Source organism: Pangasianodon hypophthalmus, chromosome 26, assembly GCF_027358585.1.
Source record: "Pangasianodon hypophthalmus isolate fPanHyp1 chromosome 26, fPanHyp1.pri, whole genome shotgun sequence".
NCBI lineage: Eukaryota > Metazoa > Chordata > Actinopteri > Siluriformes > Pangasiidae > Pangasianodon > Pangasianodon hypophthalmus.
Window position 1 is genome coordinate 15,581,709 of NC_069735.1, and position 26,944 is coordinate 15,608,652.

At 38.1% G+C, this 26,944-nt stretch overlaps 2 protein-coding genes across 2 annotated transcripts; one reads left to right on the top strand and one right to left on the bottom strand.

Annotated features, from left to right (window-relative positions):
- Nucleotides 1-218: 218 nt before the first annotated feature.
- On the bottom strand, nt 219-11,283 carry srd5a2a (steroid-5-alpha-reductase, alpha polypeptide 2a). The gene is made up of 5 exons (XM_026931808.3): nt 10,957-11,283; nt 8,670-8,833; nt 3,014-3,115; nt 1,653-1,803; nt 219-810 (listed from the first exon to the last, which is right to left on the bottom strand). Exons 1-5 carry the CDS (start codon nt 11,229-11,231, stop codon nt 744-746), a joined length of 759 nt encoding a protein of 252 aa, XP_026787609.2. The 5' UTR covers nt 11,232-11,283; the 3' UTR covers nt 219-743.
- A 3,775-nt stretch (nt 11,284-15,058) lies between these two features.
- psen2 (presenilin 2) lies at nt 15,059-26,755 on the top strand. Its single transcript, XM_026931807.3, has 11 exons — nt 15,059-15,204; nt 17,044-17,192; nt 18,476-18,678; nt 18,790-18,931; nt 20,264-20,331; nt 21,355-21,575; nt 22,449-22,547; nt 23,061-23,114; nt 24,631-24,735; nt 24,974-25,089; nt 25,188-26,755. Exons 2-11 carry the CDS (start codon nt 17,067-17,069, stop codon nt 25,341-25,343), a joined length of 1,290 nt encoding a protein of 429 aa, XP_026787608.1. The 5' UTR covers nt 15,059-15,204; nt 17,044-17,066; the 3' UTR covers nt 25,344-26,755.
- Nucleotides 26,756-26,944: the final 189 nt, after the last annotated feature.

The window sequence follows — 26,944 nt, forward strand, 5'->3', positions numbered from 1 at the left end:
CGCCTCCTATATTGTAACTGATACAGAGGCCACGCCTCCTTCACAGTAAGTGATATACACTAAAGTCACACCCCCCGTGTCAAGGTGGAGCATTAACTGTGTGTTAATCTTTTAAATGATAAATATAAACACAATTATACTCGAAAGAAAGAAAGAATAAACGAAATACACGTTCCACTCCAGTGTGTGCCATCTCAGCATTTTTGGGAAGCAGGAAATAGAAATAAAAATAATAATAAGGCTTTATTGTGTTTAGTATTTTTCATACATAACATATGCAGCTCAAAGTGCTTCACAAGGACATTAAGATCATATGAGCAGAGATATTAATAAAATATAAATCATTAAGAAACAACACGAGAACAAGAAAAAGTGAGAAAATAAAAAGAGGAAGTTATAGAAGATAGGGCTAGGAAAAGGAAAAAAGGAATTAAATTCAGAATTCTGCAGAATTAATATCAGATTAGGAGCAGCTGATCGTCTAAAATCTGCTCTGTAAAAAAATATAGAATAAAGTATTAAAAATTCAGATGTGAGTACTGATCAGCGGCTGTATGGGTTCAGTGAGCACGCTGAACACACTGTATCAGTGTAGCTGCAGTGTAAATATTAACACACAGCACTGATACTGAGCAGCACATCTTCATCTTCATCTTCACTCTGTCCTGATGTTTCTGATCATCATCATCACTGGAACTTTAGTGTTGGCTGATTTTCCACCTCGCAGCCTCCCGCTGCTGCTGTTAGAGGAGGAACGGGATCACGGCCTTCCTCGATTTTGGGTAATTGTCGAATTTCTCGAGGTAGTACCTACAGAGTGTTGATGAGAAGCGCTGTATCAGCACACATTAACACACAGAGCTCAGATACTTTCCTCCAGTTTTATTTTTATTTAACATTTACTAAAGATTTATTAATGATCTGATGAGCCTTAAACAGCTTTTGCCATCTAGCTGGAGCATAGAATATATACAGCAAGACTGCTCTAATTAATGAATCAATTAGTGTAATTTAAGCAAAAGCAAGCGTGAATAATTAAATGTCACAAAAATATTTATTTATTTGTTTGTTTATTTATTTATCTATTTATTTATTTATTTATTTGTGGTGGATTTCATTGCATTATTATTGCCACAATAACAAGTGTACTGACTTTTAATGCTATTATAATTTATTGCCACATGATATTATTTGTTTGTTTGTTTACTGACTTTTAATGGTATTATTATTATTTTTTATTTGTTTATTTGCTGACTTATAATGGTATTATAATTTATTGCAACATTATACTATTTATTTGTTTGTTTGTTTACTGACTTTTAATGGTATTATTATTTGTTTGTTTGTTTACTGACTTTTAATGGTATTATTATTATTTATTTGTTTATTTGCTGACTTATAATGGTATTATAATTTATTGCCACATTATACTATTTATTTGTTTGTTTGTTTACTGACTTTTTGTGGTATTATACATTGTCACATCACACTATTTATTTATTTTTTTTATTTTGCTAACTTTCTATTGTGTTATTATTGTCTCATTACACTATTTATTTATTTATTTATTTATTTATTCATTCATTCATTCATTCATTCATTCATTCATTCATTCATTTTTTTAGAATCATCCCTCCGTACCCGTACAGTACCTGTGGTGGTGATAAGCTCGGGGTCCGATGGAGCACATGGTGAAGAAAGCGAAGGAGAACGTGGGCAGAGACCATGTGGCAGCAGCGTAACCACACCACTCTATTATCTCCCCGAAAAAGTTAGCACCAGACACCCACTCGAACATTCCTCCTGAGAAAACACACACACACACACACACACACACACACACACAGGAACATGTGAATATCTATACATGATTTTTCATCCAAATTACATCCACATTTATTTAAGCAAGACAAGTTCTGTGTGTGTTGTGTGTGTGTGTGTGTTTCTATCTGCTCTGTTAGGGCATAACATCATTTATAAATCATGTTAAAATGATCTGTATCTGTAATCTGTAACACTCCATATGGCTTTTCCTGACACTATATAAACAGTAGTTTCAAGTTTAATTTATGTAAATTAGCACCATTTACAACAGCAGCAGCTGACCAATGTGCTTTACAGCATCAAATAAAATAAGTAGTAAATAAAACAAAGTTAATAAATAAAATCACAGCTAAAAACCAAAATTACATCAACAATTCTATTTTAAAATATAACAAAATATAAGAAATAGAACCAGGATTGCCATCAAGTCAAAAACAGAGATGAAACCTCAAGGGACATTGAAAGCGATGGAGAAGTAATGTGTTTTGAGTAGAGATTTAAAAACCTGTAAAGTAGGAGCAGATCTAACATGAACTGGTAAGCTATTCCAGAGTTTAGGGCCTAAAACAGCAAAGGCAGTTCCCCCCTTTTCTTTAAATTAACTCTAGGAACAGTGAGCAATCTAAGACTACCAGATCTAAGAGCTCGAGCAGGGTTACGTAAGGAAAGCAGTTCAGATAAATATGAGGGAGCTAAGTTGTTTAAGGACTTAAAAACAAAAATAAGCATTTTAAACTCCACTATAAACCACACAGGCAGCCAATGCAGAGAAGCTAGGACAGGAGTGATATGGATGAATTTACTTAGGCCCATTAAGAGTCTTGCTGATGCATTAGTTTCCCGTTACTCTTTGCGAAGTCTTGCCTACTTTACCGTCTGCATTTATGAGGTGTTTTATTTTGTGTTGCAAATTCTGCATCTAGGATAGTTTTGTGTTTCCTGTTTTCACCTTTGGATAAGTCCACGAGGCTAATTAAGCAAGATAAGCTCTGGATGTGGTGTGTTTGTGTGTGTGTGTGTTTGTTTGGAACTCATATTCAAATGATCTGTAAGTATAATCTGTAACACTCCATGTAGCTTTTCCAAAGGGAAACTCAGCATTCTGGACAACGCATGTGTAAGTAAGTACAACACAATCACGCCTGTGATGTTCTGCATAACATAGCAACAGAAATGTGTGAGTGTTTACCCTTGGGGATTTTGTAGGTGATCTCGCCCGGCTTTCTGAGGTTCCTCAGGATGTGATCGCTGTGGATATTGATGGCCATTCCTAAGAAGAACACTAACAGACCTGCACACAAATAGATATTACATATTTATTAAATGTCGTATTATTAGTACCACCAAATATACATACATATATATATATATATATATATGAAATAACGTTCCAGGAAACACAAAAGGAATTGTTAAAAAAAAACACATATAGGGATGTAAAGGAAAAAATTATTCAAATCAGAAAATTAGTCCAACTGTCTACGATAGACGCATCTTTTTAAAATATAGGATCTGTGTCAAATCAAAAAGTAAACCAAAAAGTTAAAAACTGATACTACTTTCATAACTCGATGCATACTCATTTCCTATAAACAGGGTGGTGGGATTGAAGAAAGACATCCCATACTTTTTATCCATTTACAGTTACATTTAATGTCTATCATATCGTCGACTGTGTATCATATCATCAGAAAGAGGAAGATTCATATGCCTAGATACACTGTATATCACCTAGAACTGTTGTCTTCAAGCTTTTCCCCAAAAGGTTTTCATTCAGGTTTTTGCATTCCAGCCACTCAGGAGCTACACATGTTTTGTTGATCTTTGTGTTTAAACACTTAGCACTTGTGGCTTCTGTTGAACTGAACTGAAAACCTGCAGCCACACTAGTGCTTTGTAGAGAAGATACCAGTCTAAAGCAGTGGTTCTCAATGTGGGGTCTGGGAATCCCCATGAACCTCCAGGGGTCCATGCAGCACAACCAGCAGGTCACCATGATCACAATACACTATTATCTAAGTTATCATATTTATTGAGGTCTTCTAGTTATTACTGAACCGTCACTTGAATTGAACAGGTTTAGTTTCATAATAATGCATCTAATGTTTTCTGTTGGTGGAACATTCAGGAATAGAAAGCTGTCCTGATCTAATAAATTGACTAAATACTTTTGTACGTATTTAAATAATGGTCATGAAATAAGTTATGTCAAGTCAAGTAGATCTTTATTGTCATCAGAACCATATACGGTGTGCAGTACACAGTGAGATATGTCTCCTGGACCAAGGTGCAAAAACATGCATGACATACACAGTGCTGACAGGACATTTAAAAAAATGTGATGGGAAAAAGAAGCATGCAGGGAGGAGTAATGGGAAGCAATGGGTTGAGTACACAGGGGGCCACTAGATTTTGCAAGCTGGCTGTGGGGATGTGTCCATTCAGCCACAAGAGCATGAAGAGAGTTGTGCAAGAAAGCCTGGCACACAGTTAGCATTCCATTTAATCCCAAAATGATTAATGGTGTTGAGCTCAGGGCTCTGTACAGGCCACTCAACTTCTTCCACACCAACCTTGGCAAACCATGTCTTTATAATCCATATAGTGTAGATAGAACCAAACTAGTAAAGCAACATCTTTGTCATAAAGTGGATAATTGATTTAAAGTGTCCATGCAGTGAGGATGGGTGTTAGTTGGAACCAAACAAGGGCAATATGTGTGGAAGGGGGGCAGAATAAGTGTTCAGGACATTAACAGGACTCTGGGGGTAGCAGCTGTTACCCAGGCTGGCAGTCCTTCAGCAAATGGTGTAGATGTTCTGCTGGATGGCAGAAGTGCAAATAAACTGTGGGAGGGGTGGGAAAGATCATCCACAATGCTGGTCCATTATCTTGCCGATAGAACGTGTAAAAAATGTCTTTAACAGAGTGTAGAGGTGCGCCGATGATGAGTTCAGCTGTCTTCACTATCCTCTGTAGGGTCTTGCAGCTGAAGAGGTTACAAGTCCCAAACCAGACAGTGATGCAGCTGTGCCCCTGTAGTACATGGTGAGGGGATGTTTGCAATCCTCATGTGTCGGAGGAAATGCAGGTGCTGCTGGGCTTGGTGCTTTTCACTCTCTCTACTGTGGAGCTATTTATGCACAGGGAGGAGTATTCAGTGCAGGACTTCTTGAAGTCCTTTTCTCTTTGTGTTGTTAACATTCAGAGACAGATTGTTGTTCTTGCACCAGACCGTGAGCTGTTCCACATCAGGTCTCGCACCTGTGAGGGTTGAGTCTGAAGAGTGTCTTTCTCACGTGCCCGGGGGCCAAGCAGAGTACCTCATCATTCAAAGGAGGGGTGGACTTCCTCGCTGACACAGTGTTTAGTGCTTCAGACCATGCATAGAAGAGTTGAGTGTATCTGGGAGGGAGGCATCAGTGTCAGCTTTGGTGGCGTGTGGTGGAATCTTGTGGTGGAATCTAATCTGTGCTGAGGAGGTGTAACAACCATGCAACCAGAGTTTATGGTCCAAAGTGCAGAGCTTACTGAACAGAACATGACACTGAATCACAGGCAAGGGGAACATACAAAAAGGCAAACAATCAGTGGATTGATCCAAAGGGGCAGGCAAAAACAGGAAACATGATAACAGGCCAACATGCAGAATGTCCAACAAAGAAAATAACAAAATGGCTCAGAAATGCATATGGTAAAGTAGGCAAGACTTCGCAATCTGTAACTGAAACAAGTGTTTATACAGTATCTCTGAATGAAGACATGATGAGAGTCAGGTGAGCTACTCAGGTGATGGGGAACTCTGCTGGGGCAGAGTGGGATTTTCAGATGAGCCCTTGACCAGAGACCCATGGAATTTATTTTACAGTCCCTGGCTACAATGTTCTATTACAGGATTGGCCCCGGTTTGGCCCTATTCGGCCCTGTTTGTCTATAAAATGCTCAACATTACCATTATCAAAATGGAAGAATTGTCCCAGAGAGATTGAGGTGGGATGTTCTAAAATTTTGGTTCTAACACAGTAAATGACCAGCAGCCAAAAGTGAATTTAAACCTGGGGGACTGCGGTGTTGAGAAACTCTGAAAAGGAAGATGTTAAGCTTTATACTTCAAATCAGGGGGTTGTATTAGACTAGCTAAAACCAGTATCCAGTGTACACTCTGACACCTTAAATGGTTGTTTGGTTTGTTGCTTTGGCGGAGCCCTGAAAAAGTAGATTTTCTTTCACAAAATGTTCCTAGTGGCGCCTCTTTGGAAAGCTAGAACCATTAACCTGTCAAAGAACCTTTTTTTCCAGTGTAATGTGAGCAGATCTTGCTGTTGGAGTTTAGCACATACGCTCCTGGGCAAAAAAATGGACCAAGTCCAAAATGGCTATCTAATGGTTACCTAATGCAGATTTTGTGTCTAGAAGATGTATTAAAATGCCATTGCTGTCTCAGAAAAACATCAAAGACAGAATGAAGTTTTTGGCAGAATATGGAAAGTTTGATTCAGAGTGGTTCAGCAGAGTTGTGTGGATTGATGAATCACGATTTGAGTTGCATGGTGATGCTCCGTAGAGGTGTCTTCAAAGATCTGGTGAGAAATACAATAGTGTATGCATCTCTAGCACAGTTAAGCATGGAGGAAGAGGTGTCTTGGTGTGGGGAGCCTTTTCAGCTTCACTGTGGAAAATCAAGTAATGCTTTGGAATACAGGAGAAGATTGCAGAAAGGCTTGCTTCCCACAATTGAAAAGTTGTTTTCTAAAGAGGAACAATCAGATGTTATTTTTAAAAAAGACAATGCTCCTTCCCACACTGCAAAGACCACCAAAAAGTGGCTTGAGAACAAAATCAACAGGCTCATGGTTTGGCCTGGTCAGAGTCCAGATTTGAACCCTATAGAGAATATTTGGTCTCCCATTAAACTTGTCAAAGCTGTTCGAATCCATCAACATTGAATGGAACAACACTGACTCTTCTTTCTGTAAAAAGCTGTCTGCAAGTTTACCCACAAGGCTTAAACATTTAAAGAAATCAGAGGGAAAAGCTCTCCCATACTAAGTTTCTTTATCTATTTGTTTAATTCTTGCTAGTTTCCTGACCAATGATTTGTTGTTAAGACCATTAAAAGCTTAATATTTTTGCTATTTTGGGCTTGGCCTATTTCTCTTTTCCCAGGTGTGTACTGACAGTGGATACAAAGTCATGAATCAGTGTTTCAGGGGTTTTTTTTAGGATCGCTGTTGTGCAAAAGGGTGTAAATGAGAAATATTGTGAAAATGGAAAAAATAACCTTTTTGGCAGCTGAGCTTATTTAAGGGAGAGGTCAGAAGTTACAAGTCTTCCTCTCTGCAGACAAGAGTTTCGTAATCCTTCAATAATGGAATGGAAATCTGGACATCTGGAGACTTTGAGTCAATAACTTAACTTTCATTTTTGCTTTTTTGTTGTGTTTTAAGTAACTGCTCTTCATCTATAATTTTATGTTACAGATACATTGTGTCAGGGCAAGAACAGTGATGGCAGGGATATAGCAGATTCTATGCTAACATAAATAGACTGCTGGGGTTAATCTGCATAAAAACCTCAGGAGAAGCAGGTAAATAATGAAAAGGAGTGGGCCAAGAGCTGAGACCTGGGGAGCACCCTGAGTCACGGTAGATTTGTTTAAAAATGGCAACAATACGATGTCTGTTAGTGAATGTACAGTTACACTATTACAAAGCACTGACACTGGAGACTCCTCCAGTAAATGTTAAATAAACGCCTCCTTAATAGAAAACTTCACTTTATCAACAATTACAAGTGATTTTTATGTGGAGCGTCTGCTGTACAAGTCTCTGTGAATGAGCTGTTACTGCAGAAACAAAAGTACTGTGCAAAAGTCTTAGGCACGTGCAAAGAAATGCTGTAGAGCAAAGATGCCTTCAAAAATAATGAAATTAAATGTTTTGACATTTTAAAAAAATACTATAAAGCAGTAAACAGTAATAAATGAAACAAAGTCAATATTTGGTGTGACAACCTGTTGCTTTAAAAAATAAAGCAGTATCTGAGGTGCAGTGTGTGCAGTTTTATAAGGAAATGAGCTGGAAGTGTTACTGAGCATCTTGCAGAAGCAGCCACAGTTCTTCTGGAGACTTTGACTGTCGACTCACTTCTTATTTCTGCAGCGAAACCCAGCAGCCTTCATTATGGTTTTTTTGTCTGAAAAGTGTCTCTTGTGGAATCTGCTGCTTTCTTTACTGACATACAAACATTGTTCTGTAATATTTAATTTTGTGCTGGAAAACTCATGTTTGGAAATCTAAAATGTTTTTGTACTGAATCCATAATGTAGAAGCCATAAAATACAAATCTATAACAAAGTTTGTACTAAAAAATATAGGGTGCCTACGACTTTTGCACAGTACTGTATATCGTATTAGAATGAGTGCATTAATATGAACCATAAGAGAGAATACAGTATGTCTGAATATTATATTACTAGCTATGACAATATCTCAAACTGCAGTGTGTTTCTGTGGTTTCAGTACTTCTGAAGAAGAAGAAGAGGCAGAAGAGGCAGAAGAAGGGCAGTGGTGTCTCAACAGTTAAGGCTTTGGGTTACTAATCAGAAGGTTGGGGTTCAAGCCCTAGTACTGCCAAGTTGCTACTGTTGGGTCCTTGAGCAAGGCTCTTAACCCTGTCTGCTCCAGGGGAGTGTATCATGGCTGACCCCAGCTTGTTAGGAAGCTGGGATATACAAGGGAAAGGCTTTCATTGTGCTGTAATGTATAATAATATACATCACTACAAGAGACCAATGCTGTTCTTTTATGCAATGTAATGCCTTCACTGCAGCCTGATGCACTCACCCGCTATGAAGCGTACATCCATGTGCCAAGCAGCGTCAAACTGAGCGCAGTGGAGCATGTAGTGTCCTTGCAGGAACCCATTCAAAGAGCAGAACACCACAGCCGACACCATGATGAACAGAGGACACGGCCGTCCTTTATTCAGCAACGAGTAGATGAATGTCCTGGAGGGACAGTAAACAAGAGAGGGATTATAGCAGCAAACAAAGACCAGGTCATGTTCCCATGCATAACAACTGCAGATACTCTACAAGTCACACCAGGTGAAACTATTATAAAAGTGAAACTATTGTAACAATGCTTATCAGAGTAATCACAGCAGTAATCAGTCGTCACATCAGCTCGAGCCGACCGCGCCACATTTTTCATAAGTTTGGCCTTGTCCTCATTTTTTGCACTTTCCCTCCCTAATATTAGACTTTGAGTTGTTTCCTTACTGCAAATGTATGTTTACTGCTAGAGACATGTATCATGTAACTGATCAGGTTTCATAAAAAAACAGCTAAAGACTCACCTCTTCCATGAACACTTAACTAACCCCTAACTTGTCCCCACTCGAAAAAAAAAATAAAAAAGAAAGAAATCTGCACTTACACCTACTCTTACACCTCTACTCTGTGCACTTTGCTCCTCTTGCACTCGATTAAAAATCTTGTATGGTAGTAGTTCTACTTGTATTGTTCTCTGCTTGATGTATTTTTTTCTTTGCTTGTATTTCCTCATTTGTAAGTCACTTTGGATAAAAGCGTCTGCTATATGAGTAAATGTAAATGTAAATATTCCACATAATTCTGTGCTCTTAGTGCTGAATGGTATGCATGATAGACAACACAGCTTGCTTTGCATGGTATTTGCTAGATCAGGTTATGCACATTAGGAATTCGCATTGCAAATAAAGTGTGGGACATTCCACAAGGTTACATATTACAGCCAAAAAAAACTCCAAGTGATGGAAAAAACCCAATAAGAACCGCCTGCTTGGCATCAGACTCCTCTGTATGCTGGTGCACCTAAAGCCGTGAACTGAACAGACGCGTGCTGGTGACAGTTTTCTGGTTGAGGATAAAAAAAATATATCAGCAAACATTTGTTTGTTTGTTTGTTCGGGAGTTATTTTCCGCTTTCTTACATAGCATTATTTTTGGATCTCTGTATATTACTCCTTCTCTTGTGGTCACATCTAAGCCATCAAAATGAACCAAAACCAAAAAATATATGATGTGTATATTTAGGGGGCCAAACACTGACCAATAGCAATGAGCCAATTAATCGACATCTACGCTTACTTTTCTTAATTTATCCCACAGCGCTCTTCAATTCAGGATTCTGATTGGTCAGAAGGAGTTGCTTAAATTTCTGCAGAAGTGCAGCTGAAAAAAAAAAATCACCATTATATTAACGATCTTGTTAATTGTTACACTAATGACAGTTACACTAGAAAGATAGAATTTATTTCTTAATAAGTGGCTGCAAACCGCTGCCTTAATCTTTTGGGGTAAATTCTATATGCAGTTTTTATTTTCAGTGTATTTTATCTGCAGGTTTAACTGGTTTATATGTTTGTGGAGGTTTTTAACACTTAAAACATCTATCCATTTTCTGTACCGTTTATTCTACACAGGGTCGCGGGGAGCCTGGAGCCTATCCCAGGGGCACAAGGTGGGGGAAAACCCTGCCCAGGATGCCAACCTATCACATTGCACAATCTCACATACACTCACTCATACTCACTCACATTCACACACTACAGACAATTTCAAAATTCCAATCAGCCTACAATGCATATCTTTGGACTGTGGGAGGAAAACAGAGTACCCGGAGGAAACCCCCGAAGCAAGGGGAGAACATGCAAACTCCACGCACACAGGGCGGAGGCGGGATTCGAACCCCCAACCTCGAAGGTGCGAGGCAACAGTGCCCACTTACAACATAAAAAAAAGTAAAATACATACATGTATTGTTACTGTATTGTACTACTGAACACTTTAACACACGTCTTCTGTGTGTGCTGTACAGAAAAATGTAATGAAATGGTGTTTGTGTTGTGTTTGTTTTCGTGCTGTGAGTGACTGCAGTGTAATCTGCAGCCTTGAGGACACATGATCTGCACTGTCTGGACACATGAGTTTAAACTGGTTTATCCTGCTGTAATTTGGGTGGGGTGTTCTGTGTGTACACACCAGGATTGCTTCTGTCTGCGACAGATGACAGATAATCATTAAAATGTACAATAACAGAAGAAAGTCTGAAGTGTTCCCAGCTGTGCTGTGCATAATCCGGATCCTACCTGTGGAAGTAGTGCAGGCAGAAGGTCCAGATGAGGACAGTGCGTCCCAGGCTGTGGGAAGTTTCCGTGCCCAGGAGCAGAAGCACAGGCACTAAGACAGAGGGCAGTTCCTGGATGAACCAGGCCACCTTGGCTGGCACCATCACCCCGGGAGCGCTGGTCTCCACATAGCGCCCGTACTGCGTGTGCTCCTTCACCTGGCGGAGCAGATACAGAACCCCTCCAATGATCAGAGCCCAGCTCAGAAAACACACACTCCTCTCCATGCACTGCATGCTGTTACATATCCTGCCTGCTACTCCTCTTTCCTTCCTACCTTCTGTTCTGCGCCCTCCCTTTTTTATTCCCCAGCTGGAACGCAGGCGGAAACAGTAACCCTACAAGCATCCATCTGCAGTGCATAACTCATAGTGCAATAAAAACATGGTCATGATGACTTCTTGTTGGGCGAGAACGTGCATGCACGCTCCTGAAGCGCCTGCGATTAGTGCGTGCATAAAGCAGGCTTTTCAAAATAAGAAGGTGCAAACACACGCGTAATGTTATATCTGTTATAGCTAGGGTGAACTCAGATATATTATATATATTTTTTTAATTCCCAGATTGTCTAAGCTTTTCTTCTCCAACTTTTCTAAATTCCTTAAAATGATCAGTATCTTACCTAGAGCTTCAGTTAGAAGTCAGTTAGAGTCAGGTCTTAGCCTATGTGATGATTCAAGTCATGTTATTTCTACCAAGCTTAGTAACAAAGGTTTTAGTGTTCACTTTCCAGGCAAAAAAACAAAAAAGCTTCTGTGTTACAACTGGCCCAGATTGCCTCTATTATATACAGTAGTTATTATAGTTCTAAGCCTAATTGCTGGCTGGAGTTGGATGGGTTTGAAATGATGACAGTTACACTAAAAAGTTTAATAAAAGAAAAGTTTAATAAAAGAAATATTTTATTTCCTTACAACAAACATGGAAATTATGTTTTTAATAAAAGGAAATGTTAGAGGGGCACAAATGCACCTTCTGGTCACTGAAATGGTTCAGTGGGTCTCTGGAATTTAATTTGCCATTTGATTCTGTGGTAAGTTAGTTAAAAAAAGCCAATAAACATAAAAAGAACATTTTAAAAAGTTAAATCAATACAGAATAAATGAATATTACTCTAATTATAAAGATACAGACGTCTATCAAAATGTTTGAATAATTCACGACTTCTGAGATAAAACTTTCAGATGCTTAGCTCAAGAATGCTATCACAAGGATTCTTATAAAAAGTCTATTTATTTATTTTTTTTCAAAAATTTTCAAACATCTATTTTCTAACTTATTTGTGTTCTCCGGGGATGGTTCGGTCCTGAGCTCAGGTTACTGTCTGTGTGGTGTTTCATGCTTCATGCATGCTCCCTGTGTAGGTGGACTGGCAATACCAGATTGCCCCAGTGTGTGAATGAGTGTGTGTGTGAACAAGCTGCTTTCTCATTGTTAAACATCTGTAATGGTGATAGAATGCATTGTATCATGACAAAATAAGCTACAGTATAGTGATTGTATTAGGCATTTGAAGGGCTTTGCTCAGTGGGGTACATTTACTGGTGTCCTGGATAAATGGTTCCACTCATGTGAAGAGATAATGTTTTACTTTTTCCATTTATGTCGAGCAAAAATAAGATCCAAAGTCCGTAACACTATTCCTTTTAACGTTACTGCGCTGTGCCACGTACTTCACATGGTTCCTGGTTACTCATTTTCACCCACACACACACACACACACACACATATATTTCTTTCCTCTCTCTCTCCCCATTTAATTAAATTCTATTCAATTCAATTTAATTCAAATAGCACTTTTAACAATGGACATTGTCACAAAGCATCTTTACAGAAATATATAAATTCAAATTAATTATATGAATTTATTCGTAATGAGCGAGACAGAGGCGACAGTGGCGAGGAAAAACTCTCTGAGAGGACATGAGGAAGAAACCTTGAGAGGAACCAGACTCAAAAGGGAACTCATCGTCATCTGGGTGATAACGGATAGTGCGATTATAAATAAATCCCTTCTATAACTGTGTACTACATGAACAAATAGTGCAATTGTGCAACCAGTAAAATTCACTACAGTTTTCACATGAAGTCTGGTTTGTTGAACTTATCCACTGTCCACTGATGGAGACCTGAATGCAAAACTGCTATCGGCAACCACAGACCCCAAAGCCACCACAGCAATCACAGTCCCAAGCCCAGTCCCTATTTACAATTAGAATTTAACATTTGTGCAGATTTGGTAAATTTATTGCTTGAATGATATCTTGATGAGGTTGCCTGTGGTATGATGTGCTTCTGGTGCTTTTAATGCCTTTATAACTACATTTCCAATAAAAATATGGTAGTTATATTTGGCCAATGCTGTGTTGCCATCTTCTTGCTCCACCTCTTGTTTGAAAACTGTAAAATCACCTACGCTATTAACTTTGATATAAAATGCACTGGTTCTGTAAAAAGGTTTGGGTTCTGTATGTGGAAATTTCAGGAATACAAAGCTCTCTTGGCTAAATTAAATAAATACCGTGGTCTACATTTGCCTAATGAACCTTTACAAAAACACCCTAAAGAGATCTTCAGTTTGATCCCCCTGGGGGAATCCTTAAAGCAAACGCACACACACCCCACCTTCTTTAGAATTAAGAGCACAAGAAGATTTCAGTACATGTTTCTGGAGTACTGTCTTCATATAAATGAACCCTTTTCTGGGTCAAAGCAGCATTCTGGCAGCCTCAACTGCAGGGCCTGCTGAAATCATTCTGGAAATGATTAAAACAGTAACTTCAAGCTCATGCCATGGCTTTCTTTACAGCGGATTTCATTTGCCTGTAAACTGTTCCATGATTTCTGGGTGAAAAAAAATGTACCTTTTGGTTTCTCATTTATCTTAAAAAAGGCAAAATGTAAAACATATCAAATGGATTTAGCATACAGCAAGTTAGCAATCCGAAATATAAGAAAATAGTTTGAAAAGAACCAAAATTTTTGCAATTAATTAGGTCAGTTTGAGAATTCTTTGCTTCTTGAAATAAAGACAAAATTGTCTTTCTCTTCTTTATTGTGCTCTAAGAGTATACAAACTTTTGTACTCAAATGTATTGGAAGGAAAGAAGTATTTGGCAAGTAGGTTTATAGGTTTGAGTTTGTAGATTTGAGTTTGTGGATTTGAGTTTGTAGATTTGGGATTTGTGTTTGTAGGTTTGAGTTTGTGGATTTGAGTTTCTAGATTTGAGGTTGTGGATTTGTGTTTGTAGATTTGAGTTTGTAGGTTTGAGTTTGTAGATTTGAGTTTGTGGATTTGTGTTTGTAGATTTGAGTTTGTGGATTTGTGTTTGTAGATTTGAGTTTGTGGATTTGTGTTTGTAGATTTGAGTTTGTAGGTTTGAGTTTGTAAATTTGAGTTTGTGGATTTGAGTTTGTAAATTTGAGTTTGTGGATTTGGGATTCGTGTTTGTAGGTTTGAGTTTGTGGAATTGAGTTTATAGATTTGAGTTTGTATGTTTGCGTTTGTGGAATTGAGTTTCTAGATTTGAGTTTGTAGGTTTGAGTTTGTAGGTTTGAGTTTGTAGGTTTGAGTTTGTATGTTTGCGTTTGTGGAACTGAGTTTCTAGATTTGAGTTTGTGGATTTTTATTTGTAGATTTGAGTTTGTAGGTTTGACTTGACTCTGGTGTGTTTATCATACTGTATACACAGATTTTATTGAATATGCTCAAGTAGGTAAAGAGTAGATTAAATACATATTGCTACAGGCCTCGGGGGCTGATAAAATTCTAAGTGAATTCTGAGTGCCTGATAACACTTTCTGCCTTTAGACTGCTATAATTGACTAAAAGCCCCTGAGGATAGCATTATAAACTTTCTCTTCCGTCTCATTTTTATCTTTTTCAAAGCTTTTCATAGCCTCTGCCTTGTAATCATTTCCTGTCAGCCTGATTTATAAAAAAACAAAACAAAACAAAAAAAACCACTAGTGCCATCTACTGTTTTATTAGCAACAGTGGACTAAAAAAAGCTAGTCAAATGACGTGTGTATGTGTGAGAGAGAGAGAGGGAGAGAGTGTGTGAGTGACTCGTGTCACGTGGTGTGGAGCGATCAGCTGATTGGCGCATCACTTCCTGTTTAGTTCTCCCGGTGTGTCGGAGACGAGCTCGAGCGTCTCGAAGATTAACCGCAAATTGTGCGGGTTTTAACGCAAATTCTCTCATCTGGGTAAGTGTGTGTGCTCCTTTCTTAGCGGTTTACACCTTAATGTGTGAATTATTTACAGTTTGTAATCACGGAAGTGTTACTGGGAAACTTTGTCTCGAGCTCCTGAATGTTTATTAGAGGGAGTGAAGAAATTTCATTTTAACTCTCAGCTGAAGATTTAGATTCATAAATAACTCCTGTAACCGAGATCATAGGATCATGTGACCACCAGAGTTAAGCGACAGGAAACAAAGTCGACCTTTTGGATGAGCTAGTTAACAGAACTGAAGCGTTATTTACTTAGAAAACAAAGCCTCGTGCCTGGTAAACAAGCTCCAGGGCTGGGCGATGTGGCGCGCTGTCATATCGCGATACTTCTCCTGATACATCAGCAGCATCTTCCCACGATACACGGTAGAGTGGTCAAAAGAGTTCCAGCAAAACATTACTTCATTTAGTCTTGATCTAAAAGTCATGGGCGTGCTTTTATTCACATGGTCTTGGCCAAATTACAGTTAATGACCTAGTATTTCGTACAGAAGAAACTACAGATAAACACAGATGTTAATCAGAAGAAAGCGGATATTTAAATAACGGTATCAGTCTGGTGATAATACAGATAAACACGGATATGATGCGCATGATCATATGGATAAACATGGATAGATACCGTATATGGGTGAACATGGATATAGTATGGACTATAATATACATAGACATGGACAGCAATACAGATGTTATGGTATGATAGTACGGATAAACACGAACATAGTATTAATGATAGTACGGATAAACACGAACATAGTATTGATGATAGTATGGATAAACACGAATACAGTATGAATAAACACGAATATAGTATGGATAAACACAAATATAGTATTGATGATAGTACGGATAAACATGAATATAGTATTAATGATAGTACGGATAAACACGAATACAGTATGAATAAACACGAATATAGTAAGGATAAACATGAATATAGTATTGATGATAGTATGGATAAACACGAATATAGTAAGGATAAACATGAATATAGTATTGATGATAGTATGGATAAACACGAATATAGTATGAATAAACACAAATACAGTATGAATAAACACGAATATAGTATGGATAAACACAAATATAGTATTGATGATAGTATGGATAAACATGAATATAGTATTGATGATAGTAAGGATAAACATGAATATAGTATGGATAGACATGAGTATAGTATGGATAGACATGAGTATAGTATGGATAAACACAAATATAGTATGGATAGACATGAGTATAGTATGGATAAACACAAATATAGTATGGATAAACACAAATATAGTATGGATAGACATGAGTATAGTATGGATAAACACAAATATAGTATGGATAGACATGAGTATAGTATGGATAGACATGAGTATAGTATGGATAGACATGAGTATAGTATGGATAAACACGGCTATGGTCTGGATGTTATTATGATAAACACAGATATTAATAAGAATGAATGTCTGTGCCGGACGTTAATATGGATGAACACAGAAATGAAAGCAAGTCAGTGTCTGATAAAATATGTGGAAAGATTAGCACGAATATTACGAACAAAACACGGTGGTACGAGCAAAACAGACTTGTTGTTATCTAGTCTTGGTCTTGTCTTTGTTCTTATTCGAGACAGTTCTGTCTAAAGCACAGATATTAATCATGATTATACGGATGAAACACGGATAAACACGAAACAGAGGGATGAATAAACTCTAGGCACAAAAATAGAGTAATCATCTGTTCAGCTTGTTATACAGTGAAGTTAGTCTGTATTCTGAAAGTCTGAGAAATGTGATGTAATTTATCCTGCTTTGTTTTTTCTAGGCTTTTGGAACCACAGGCTGTTCATGAACGCCTCGGAGAGCGAAGAGGACTCGTGTAACGAGAGGACGGCGCTCATGAGCACAGAGAGTCCGTGCGTGCAGCCGTATGACCGGCAGCGTGAGCCGCCCCGGGACCCTGACGCTGCCCGGGTAAGAGCGTGTGTGTGTGTGTGTGTGTGTGTGGAGAAGTGAACACACACCGGCCGAGCGTGAACCTGCGCTTCCGTTTAAACATAAAAATGTAAAAAAATCAATATGTTTATTAACAAAAAGTCAGCGTAACGTGATTGCAGACTTGCCCAAAATATATTTGCACACTGTTGTCATGAATATATTCCTTACTGTTTTATATTTAATATATGTGGAATTTCTTTCCTTCCGATTTATTTTACGCAACGTAACAAGCTTATACACACAACACACACGTTTACTGCTACGATCGTCTTAAACATCGAAAATGCGCAAGGGAAATCTGTAGAAAATATATTTTCCTTATTTAGAAAAATTTATTCTGTATATTGTATGCATTTTACTGAGCAGTTTGTTTTTCTTTCTTTCTTTCTTTTTAAGGGAGTTTCCATTATGTTTCTTTTGAACATTCAAGAACAAAAACCCCCAAAACATTACGTTTTCCTTGTTTTTGGATAAAATGCAACTCGCATCTCGTTAAATATTACTGTGTGACATTTCTGAGATTTGTGACTGAAATAAGACTGTGTATAAAATTTATTAAAGATGCGACTGATCCGGTCCTCAGTATCAGTGGATCGGTGGATCGGATATCAGAGAAAACATATCGGATATCAGATCCTGTAACACATGGCGAGGAATGGAATTGGATTTGGAAAAGAAATATATTTCCAGAACTGGAAAAGTTTACATATAGAGCGACTTTTTCTTTGGTTAGGATTGTTCTTATTATATTTATACTGTATTATATTTCTTATATTTTTGAAGTAAGTGATTTTTGTGTGAAAGAGTTTAACTCTCTATGTGCTTCAGTTAAAAAAAAAAAAAAGATCGATATCGACTGTTAGTTAAGGTTTCAGTATCGGTATCGGAAAAGAAAAAGTGATATCGTCCCATCTCTAATAATGATGCGATTTTTTTTTTTTTCATTTGATAGTTTAATGTACATTTCTTGAAATACTCAAATGCTAATGATTGCAGGATCTTCCGTGATGTTCTGTCGCCTCGGTAACGTAACCTTAAGCTAAACTCCGCCCTCTTATAAACATTCTCCATAGAAATAAATGTGTAAATAAAGTCTATATGTCTGTGTAGTGTGCTAGCATGTTTAATTATAGTGTACATTTAATTAGCATACACACCTATATTGTGTACGTTTGTCTATGTGGAGTGCATTGTGTATGTGTATCTGTGTGTATAATAATAAGTGAGTGTGATTGTCATCTGCACGGTGTTCGTCTCAGCGTCGGCCCGTTAGCTCCGACTCGACAGACGCGAGGCGAGTCCCCCGCGACGCTGTTCCGGACGGCGAGGACGAGGAACTGACGCTGAAGTACGGCGCAAAACACGTCATCATGCTCTTCATCCCCGTCACGCTGTGCATGGTGGTCGTCGTGGCGACCATCAAATCCGTCAGCTTCTACACGGAGAAAAACGGCCAGCATCTGTACGTATCGTATTGTTAAATATCAAATCCTTTCTGTATTTATTTCTTCTGTAATCTCGCTTTGGCAGGCTTCGATATTTACACACACACGTTTTTTTTCTTTCTTTAAAGGTTCTACACGCCTTTCCGGGAGGACCCGAACACCGTGGGCGAGAGGTTGCTGTCGTCGTTTCTCAACACCATCGTGATGATCAGCGTGATCGTGGTCATGACCATCTTCCTGGTGCTGCTGTATAAGTATCGCTGCTACAAGGTGAAGCTCCTCCTCTCTCACTCACGCTCCTGATGTCGTCTGGTTTGAGAATCACACAAGCGTTAGTCAGAGATTAATGTTAAGATTATCGACAGTCTTAACTTTAGCAACAAACCAGACGCCTGATTGGTGTTAACAGCGTTAACGTTCTCCCTCATTCACTCCAGTTTGATTTTTACTGGAATGTTCTAAAACCTGCTACGAACATTAACACGTTAACGCATGCTCATTAGGGCTGGGCGGTATGATGAAATTATATCAATATTGTGATAAAAAAATGCAATAAAAATAATCACAATATCCACAATATCTCTGAAAACATATTGTGGCATAATTTATGTTTTTTTCTAATGATTACAGACTGTCTGTCTTTTAAATGAGATATTTTTTAATATATTTATTTTGCTATATTTATATTTACTTATTTATTTATTTATTTTTGAATATTTATATATATTTTAAAATTTTTTTTTATATTCAATTTTATTTGTATAGCACTTTTAACAGTGGACATTGTCACAAAGCAGCTTCACAGAAATATATAAATTCCGGAAATTTTAACTTTATAAATGTATCCCTAATGAGCGAGCCAGAGGCGACAGAGGCGAGGAAAAACTCCCTGAGAAGACATGAGGAAGAAGCCTTCATCTGGGGGACGCCGGATAGTGCGAATATAAATAATTCCCTTCTATAACTGTGTACAGCAGAGTCAAAAAGGGCAACTGTGTAACCAGGACCTTATGAATAAGAGCATCAGAGTCATTTCTGACTTCATTATAGTTTTAACTTAAAATTTAATTTAAAATTTGTTGTGTTATTTTTTTTTGTTAAACATATATTAAAATGTTTTTTAATATTAAAAATAGAAAGGCATTTATGTAAGCATGAACTAAACATCAAACAGTTTTGAGAATCGTGATACGATTTTTATTTATTTATTTATTTATTTATTATTTTTTTTTGTAATATCGCCCGTCCCTAATCCCATGCCCCGCCCCCGGGGGTGGATCATGTGAAACTCCACACAGATGGAGAGAGAGAGAGAGAGAGAGAGAGAGAGAGAGACTGCTATGTTATCGCAGCCCTTCACAATACGACGTCTTCAGAATAACGAAAAGAAATGAAAAGAAACACGATGAATCACGCAGCTCTGTTCACTGTGCATTGTAAGAAGAAGAAGCTCGCTTTAATGCAGAAATGATTACCAGCTAATCTACAGTCCAGCTCTTATCAGACCTCAGGAGCTCAGATTATACGTACAGTCTCTATCACTGTAATCAGACTGGTGTGTGTGTGTGTGTGTGTGTGTGTGTGTGTGTGTTCCGTTGCCAGTTTATCCACGGCTGGCTGATACTGTCCTCCCTGATGCTGCTCTTCTGGTTCAGTTACATGTATCTGGAGTAAGTCACACCATTTTCTCCACAGGAATGAACTGAAATAGAGCAGTGTGTGTTACGATGCCTCTTTGATGACCCGAGGTGGCTTTTCATTCCTTTTTCTTTTTTCGTTAGACATGAAATGATGTTGTATTGCCGCAGGGCTGGGTAGAGATTAGAAAAGAGGACACGATCCCAAGCAATATTTCCTGATATCAACTACAAAATAGCATACTGTGGTAGAGGATTAATTTAGCTAGAATGTTCTATATCGTAAATATCCACAGTGTGTGATAGCTTCTGTTCTCATACTGCATGTTTGCCTTGAAATCATATTCCCATATATTCATCTGTAGCTGATCTGAGGTCAGATTCCTCCATAATTTCTCAAATGAAGAAATGGCATGAAGGCAAGTCTGTGTCAGAGCACAGGATCAGCCCCTTGGGGTTAAAGGTGCAGTTTGTAAAGTTCAAAACTGTTTCTAGACCTGTAATAATCACGTCATTTCAAACACACCTTAGTAAAACTGTGATTCTCAAATTCGCCTTGTAGTGAATCTGACTAGTTTCTTCATATTATATGTCTGTTTGCATTTTTTTCTGGCCCGGAAATGAGCTCCACCCACTTGTTGAAACAGAGCCGCTAATTTTTTTTCTGTATCTTCTTCTTAAAAGGCAACTTAGAATACATGTAGTTTTAACAGAAGAGGTCTGCTAGTTGGATGAAGGAGAAGATTTTTTTTTGTAGATCCAGTTCACCTCGCTGGCAACAGAGTGCTCCAAACATTACAAACTGCCCCTTTAAAGTGTTGTATCTCAGCCAGGGTCTTTTTTTCTATCTGAAGCTAATCATTCGCTGAAAGAGAATGGTGTCTTCATCAGTAACGCTTATTAAACTTAATAACCAGCTTGCGCAAATCGGTTTGATCAGTTCATGAGTAATTGTAGGATTTGAACTTGTAACTTTTTAAGCTACTAAAGAGCGTCTGCCACTCCTGCTACTGCACGCGTACCTCCGCTGATCGTAGCTTTTCCCTCCGTCCACAGGGAGGTGTTCAGGACGTACAACGTGGCGATGGATTACCCGACGGTGGCCATGATTATCTGGAACTTCGGGGCGGTGGGGATGATCTGTATCCACTGGAAAGGGCCTCTGCAGCTGCAGCAGGCCTACCTCATCATGGTCAGCGCCCTCATGGCCCTCATCTTCATCAAATACCTGCCTGAGTGGTCCGCCTGGGTCATCCTGGCCGGCATCTCTATCTACGGTGAGGACGGGAGCGTCTACGCCACTTGTAGCGCAAAACTGAGAACGCGATAGTTTCCTAATTATTAACCTGGAAGGAAAAAAGGAAAATCAATAGAATCCTGCGGGTTGATACAATTGATCACGCATTAGATTCGCTTACACCACAACGCTGCTGAATTCTCAATTCTGATTGGTCCGAAGATGTTGAATCATTTTCTATAAATGAATATTATATTAATGCGCTCGTTCTCATACGTTTTCGTTTCTATAGCAACAGCACATTCACAGGGACTCATATGGCGGACGCTGCACGTCTAATAATAAACAGATTTTAAAAAACGTCCTGTTATTAAACAAAGAAAAAGTGCACACTCATTGACACGGTGAGGTTTTCTGTAAGGAGGCGTTTATTTAACATTTATGGAAGGAGTCTCCAGTGTCACAATTTTTACGCCATGGAAAAGTCTTCAAAAACTTCAGGTAACATAACAAACTACATTTTTTTTTGTCTTGTTAACTTCACAGGAGAGAAAAAAAGAGAGGCTGGTGAGGGAACAACTCTTTATAGCTGCTATAACATACACGACAACAGGAACTTGTTTTAGCGAACGTTCTGCAACATTAAATGTAACTTTAAATGGATAAAAAGTACCACATGTTGTAATGTAAGTTGTAGCAGTAACTCGGCTTAATCACACCACGCCGTCACTGATTATTTTCCTGTAACAGCACAACACGGAGGGGTGTATTCCCTAATTATGCTGTTGTTATGATTTGTATTGATCTAAAATTGTTGCTAAGTTTTCATTTTTAAAACATACCTTGTTGCTTCAGGACAAGTCCTAATGGCGAGGTGTGTGTGTGTGTGTGTGTGTGTGTGTGTTTGCTGCAGATCTGGTAGCTGTACTGTGCCCTAAAGGTCCCCTGAGGATGCTGGTGGAGACGGCGCAGGAGAGGAACGAGCCCATCTTCCCTGCTCTCATCTACTCGTGTGAGTCGACATGCTGACACGCAACACACTCGGCTCACAATCCAGACCAACAAATTTCACAAAAAAAATTTCTACATGAGTGAACCGCGTCCAGATCCCATTTTATCAGTTTAAAGTACAAGATTTTATTTCAGACGATCAGTTTAATTCAATATTCAATATCCGACAACCCAGTTCTGAGAGGGAGCAGGGCCTGTTTTTAGAAAGCAGCCCAGATTTCCACATTTACCAGCCAAACTGTTATGTAATCAGATGATTATGAATGGAGTTTCATAATGCAGCTGCTTCCAGTTTTTTGGCATGTGGGAGTAATGTATTTCAGCTCCAGCCATGTGACTCGTCTGACTCGGATGCCAAAAACAACACACTGCTGCAGATTAGGAGGTTATCTCCTCTTACAGTACTTTATGAATAAAGGGTTTTAAACATCATGCACTCTACAGAAGCACTGGTTAATCACATTATTACAAAATTTACAAACTCGTAAATTAAAAAAAGCTCTTCTTTTCTCAGCTGCTATGGTGTGGATGGTGGGAATGGCCAATCCGTCTCCAGCTACTACTGCAGGTGAGTGTGTGCTATAGCGAAATACCCAGGCTGGGATTATGGCAGAAAACTCCAGAGGCCATGAACCGCAAGCTGTGGAGGAAAAGTTGAAATGCTACGTCGTTGTTTCTTACTAGTTTCTAACTTACTATCTCATTATTATATCATTATTTCAACATACTATCTCATTACTTTGACTTCCTATAGACACAATCTATTAACAAGACTAATTTATCATATTTTAACTTACAATTCTTATTTTGTTTTTTGTTTTTTTTTTTTACATTGTTATCCAGACAGGAAGTACGCCAGACATTGCTTGTTGACCTTATGACCTGTTATGGTCATAGCTCTTATTTTCACTGTTTGAAGTTGACATTATATGTCAAAATAATGAGTTACTAAGCTCAAATAATGAGATATTATTTTAAAATAATGAGTTATTAAGTTAAAAAAAAGATACTAAGTTTAAATAGAGATTTTAAGTTGAAAAAAACCACGAAGTTTAAATAAGTTATTAATTTAAAATATAGTTATTAATTTAAAATAATGAGATATTAAGTTAAAATAATCAGTTATTAAGTTGAAATAATGAGTTATTAAGTTAAAGTGATTAGTTATTAAGTTAAAATAATCAGTTAAGTTGAAATAACAATATATTAAGTTAAAATAATCAGTTATTAAATTGAAATAATGACAGTTTAAGTTGGAAAAAACCCACTAAGTTTAAATAACAAGTTATTAAGTTAAAATATAGAGATATTAAGTTAAAATGATTAGTTATTAAGTTAAAATAATGTTATTACATTGAAATAACAAGCTATTAATTTGAAATAATGAGTTATTAAGTTAAAATAATGAGATATTGAGTTGATAAGAGTTAAGTTGAAATAATAACATGCCATGTTGAACTAATGATTACTAAGTCAATATAACGAGTTAGGCTGAAATAACATAATCTGAAATAATGAGACAAGCTATTTTAAGGAGATATTTAGTTGAAATAGAGATATATTATTCTATGTTGTAATAATGAGCTACTAAGTCATGAGATCAAAATAATGAGTGATTAAGCTGAAATAATGCGATATTAAGTAAAATACAATGCTAAAATAAGGAATTACTAAGTTGAAATAACAAAATCAGTTGAAATGATGAGATTAAGTTACAATAACAAGATATTATGTGGAAGTAATGAGTTAAGTTGAAAATAACAAGTTATTACCTTGAAATATGAAGATGTTAAGTTAGAATAACAATATTCTATATTGAAATAATGAGTTAACTCAGAGTTATGAGATATTAATTGAAATAACGTGATATTAAGATAAAAATAACAACTTGCGTTAAAAATAGCATCATGTCTCCCTGACGATTATCTCCTAACAGCAGAAATGATAAACGTATCGCATGCTACGTTTTAGCGTTTGTTAGTGTTGTCTGATGCGATTCCTGACTAAGACTCGAGTTCACACACTAGAAATACAACCAGTTTCACTTTCAGTTCTGTATTTAATCTGTTCATTATGTTCCTCAGATGAGGAAGCGCTTCATAACGAGGACGGGGTGTTGGAGAGGGAAGGGGCGGAGCCTGAGAGTCAGAGCAGGAGTCACTCTGTAGCGGAGGACCTGGAGGAAGACAGTAAGTGTTTTTATCTATCTATCTATCTATCTATCTATTTATCTATCTATCTATCTATTTATTTTTAATGGATCTACATTATGATAGAAATAACACAACATATGATAGCCATCAGGCAGCAGAATATTTCTGTGGTCATGGTGTCATATTAGTTCTGTGTGTGTGTGTGTGTGTGTGTGTGTGTGTGTGTGTGTGTGTGTGTGTGTGTGTGTGTGTGTGTGTGTGTGTGTGTGTGTAGGGGGCGTGAAGCTAGGATTAGGAGACTTCATCTTCTACAGCGTTCTGGTGGGGAAAGCAGCAGCTACAGGCGGAGACTGGAACACCACGCTCGCCTGCTTCGTGGCCATCCTTATCGTGAGTGACACCTAACACACACACACACACACGTGTTGTGCTGCGACTGTGTGTGGTCGCTTCACCCGTCCCTGAATGCGCCGCTCGTCTCTCCGTAGGGTCTGTGCCTGACTCTCCTGCTGCTGGCCATCTTTAAGAAAGCTCTCCCGGCTCTGCCCATCTCCATCGCGTTCGGCCTCATCTTCTACTTCTCCACCGACAACCTGGTGCAGCCGTTCATGGACAGCCTGGCAGCTCATCAGTACTACATCTGATCCCGGAGACTCGCCACCGTCGCCGCCGCCGCCAAGCCATAACGACACAACCAGCGCCCGCCAATGTGAGAATAACTACAAAGTCTTTTATTTACCCTCGTACGTGAGAACGCTGGAGGCAGGACGTGCTGGTGATCGCCGTCGCTCGTCGCTCACGGAGACGCGGCCCACGTAACGTCTGCAGCCCTGCGATGATTTTTAGAATAAGTCCTGATCTGGGATCAGATCTCGCCATTCGTATTCAGATTAATAACTGGGTATGAGAAGCAACAACTGACCCTAGATCAGATGATGTTCGGGGCGAAGGTGGTTCAGCTCAGAGCTTTCTTTCTGGGCTTCCCAGATGCTCTTCGAAGGTTTTTTATATATGTTTTTTTTTTTTTTTCAGATTCAAAGTCGAACACTGCTTTATTAGCAAATGTTAGCATCTGTATTGATCCAGATGTTGAGAAAATGCCATAAAAGAAGAGGAACCAATAGATACAAATCAAAACATGACTAGAAACACAGAACACTAGTAATGAAGAATTAAAGTCTTGGTCAGATAAACCTCCACCAAAAAAAAAAAACCAAGCCACCGGGTTCTTAAGCTTGTGGTATTTTTGTTAGATAAAAAAAAAATGGTGTTAGCAGTGTTAGTGCCAGATTCTGAAAGAATTAAAGGAAAAATCAAATGTACACAATGTCCACTTTACCACAAACGTCATTTGTAATGGAGCTACAAGGATAATGTAGGCAGGAAAGAAGGGAAGAGTATAGCTACACGTTTAGCATCATGCAGTCATTTATAACTGATTAGCACTGGACAAAACAGTAATCGAAAAACAACACGGTCTTCACGTTAAGTGCTTTTGGCTCCGTAGGAGTATCGTTATCTTTATAATAATAACTACAATCTACTATTAAAACAATGAACCTGTAACCTAAATAGAATTATTATTAAGCCTGGCTAAGCTTTAACGCATTGAATATCGATTCAGAAATCGTGAAAATTCAATACTAATTCCAAAACCTCTACAAATCGAATGAATTGTGGCTGAATACGATTACACAGAGTCAGAATGATCACGAAGACGTCTGTTTGAGACACTGAACAGCGCTACAAAGCCGACTGAGGCGACGCAACTGCGACGATTCACACTCTTCCATTCACAAACTTCCATTACTCCTTAGCTACATTAGCCTCGTACCTCAGAAGTAAACGTAGTGAACATCAGGCACCGGACGTGTCTCGGCTAATCGACTACATTTTATTTTACGAGGTTACGTGAGAAACCGAAGTGTTTTATAGTTAATTCACAAAGAGCTGTGTTCTTGTGCGTGTTTTTTTCACTTTGCTCATTTTAGCTATTTACAGTGCATTTATGTCTAACGGCTAATCTTATGATCTTGAATTGTTTTTTTTTTTTTTTTTTAAATCAATAGGTGTCCACGAATAAATCCCCGATTTATCGTTCTCATTAACCAGTTACTACAACGTGACCGTACTCTGAATTAAACGAGTAATCTCTCAAGCGCTAGGTTCGCAACAATACCAACCCAGTGGGAAGAAATACGAGCTCGAGCTTTATGTCACCCAATAAATCTTACACTTTATTTCT